This window comes from Echinops telfairi, unplaced genomic scaffold (genome assembly GCF_000313985.2).
Source record: "Echinops telfairi isolate 266 unplaced genomic scaffold, ASM31398v2 ScPeMD7_5805;HRSCAF=6673, whole genome shotgun sequence".
Classification (NCBI taxonomy): Eukaryota; Metazoa; Chordata; class Mammalia; order Afrosoricida; family Tenrecidae; genus Echinops; species Echinops telfairi.
In genome coordinates, this window is record NW_022109704.1 from 2577897 (window position 1) to 2578961 (window position 1065).

The 1065-nt window shown below is 43.0% G+C and overlaps 1 protein-coding gene across 2 annotated transcripts in view; it reads left to right on the forward strand.

Annotated features, from left to right (window-relative positions):
• CTSK (cathepsin K) overlaps positions 1-951 on the forward strand; it is a 16910-nt gene extending 15959 nt beyond the window's left edge. For both annotated transcript variants that reach the window (XM_004716598.4, XM_045295667.1), the window contains one exon: positions 398-951. In XM_004716598.4, coding sequence (XP_004716655.1) covers positions 398-497 — 100 coding nt within the window. In that variant the 3' untranslated portion in view covers positions 498-951. The remainder of the gene's footprint in view (positions 1-397) is intronic.
• The last annotated feature ends 114 nt before the right edge of the window (positions 952-1065 follow it).

A 1065-nucleotide genomic window follows, 5' to 3' on the forward strand; every position in this document is an offset into this window, starting at 1 on the left:
GCTCAAGCAGGATCAGGATCACAGTGGGCCCCAGAGAAGGCGCGACCAGGGATAGAACACAGGTCAAAGGAAAGGGTATTAGGAAACTGGAAATCTTACTGATTGGGGAAAGAAAACCCATGAAAACAATTCAGGAAGATTATGTGACCTAGCCTTTTGTCTTTGTCCACTCTTTTTTTCATAATCTCGTCCACTCTCAGAGCTTCGTCCAACAATCCTGCTTTCCTGCCTCTCTGGCTCACTTTTGCCCCTCCACTGCTGTCCCATTTCCACATTTAATTTTTCTGAAGGTAAAAATGGCCTAATTCATTTTTGCCCACCATCAGTATTTAGCACATTACTTAAGTATTTTTAAATGAAAAAGCAAACTAAGTATTTTTCTCTATTGCCCCCACAGCTGGGGAGAAAGCTGGGGAATCAAAGGCTATGTCCTCATGGCCCGGAATAAGAACAACGCCTGTGGCATTGCCAGCCTGGCCAGCTTCCCCAAGATGTGATTCCAGCCAGCAAACCCAAGCCCACTCTTCCATTCTTCAGTGATGGTGTGTTGGACTAATGTACCCTGGAAAGAAGTTGCTGTGTCCTTTCTTGAAGCAGATGTGTCAGCTTTCCCTACAGGTGACACTCCTACAACTTCCTTCTCTCCACCCTTCGCCTTTGTTTCTTTCAGTGTGACCATATTAGGGGTGTATGCTCTTCTGCTATGAGATGTGACAAGGCCTGTCCTGCCTGTGTTGTCCTGAGGCCAATGCCATGTAGGTAGTTAAAACCTAGAGAACTTGACATAGGCTAGATTCTCCTGGGACTAGTAAGTCTGAAGAACCTTGGAGGACTACAGTGACTTGACTTCTCGGTTTTCCACGTACCCTTCTTATATGTCATCAAAGTAAAAATTCTTATGTTTTTCATCTCAGTTCATATGTCTATTAATAAACGTTTGGGACAAGTCTACATGATACTAGAAATGTGTTTTCTTTTTCTCCCTTTGCATTTTTTGGGGAAATAAACCAGGTGTGTATCTCTCATCTTCAGTGTAATAAATAGCTATTTCATTCACATTCATTT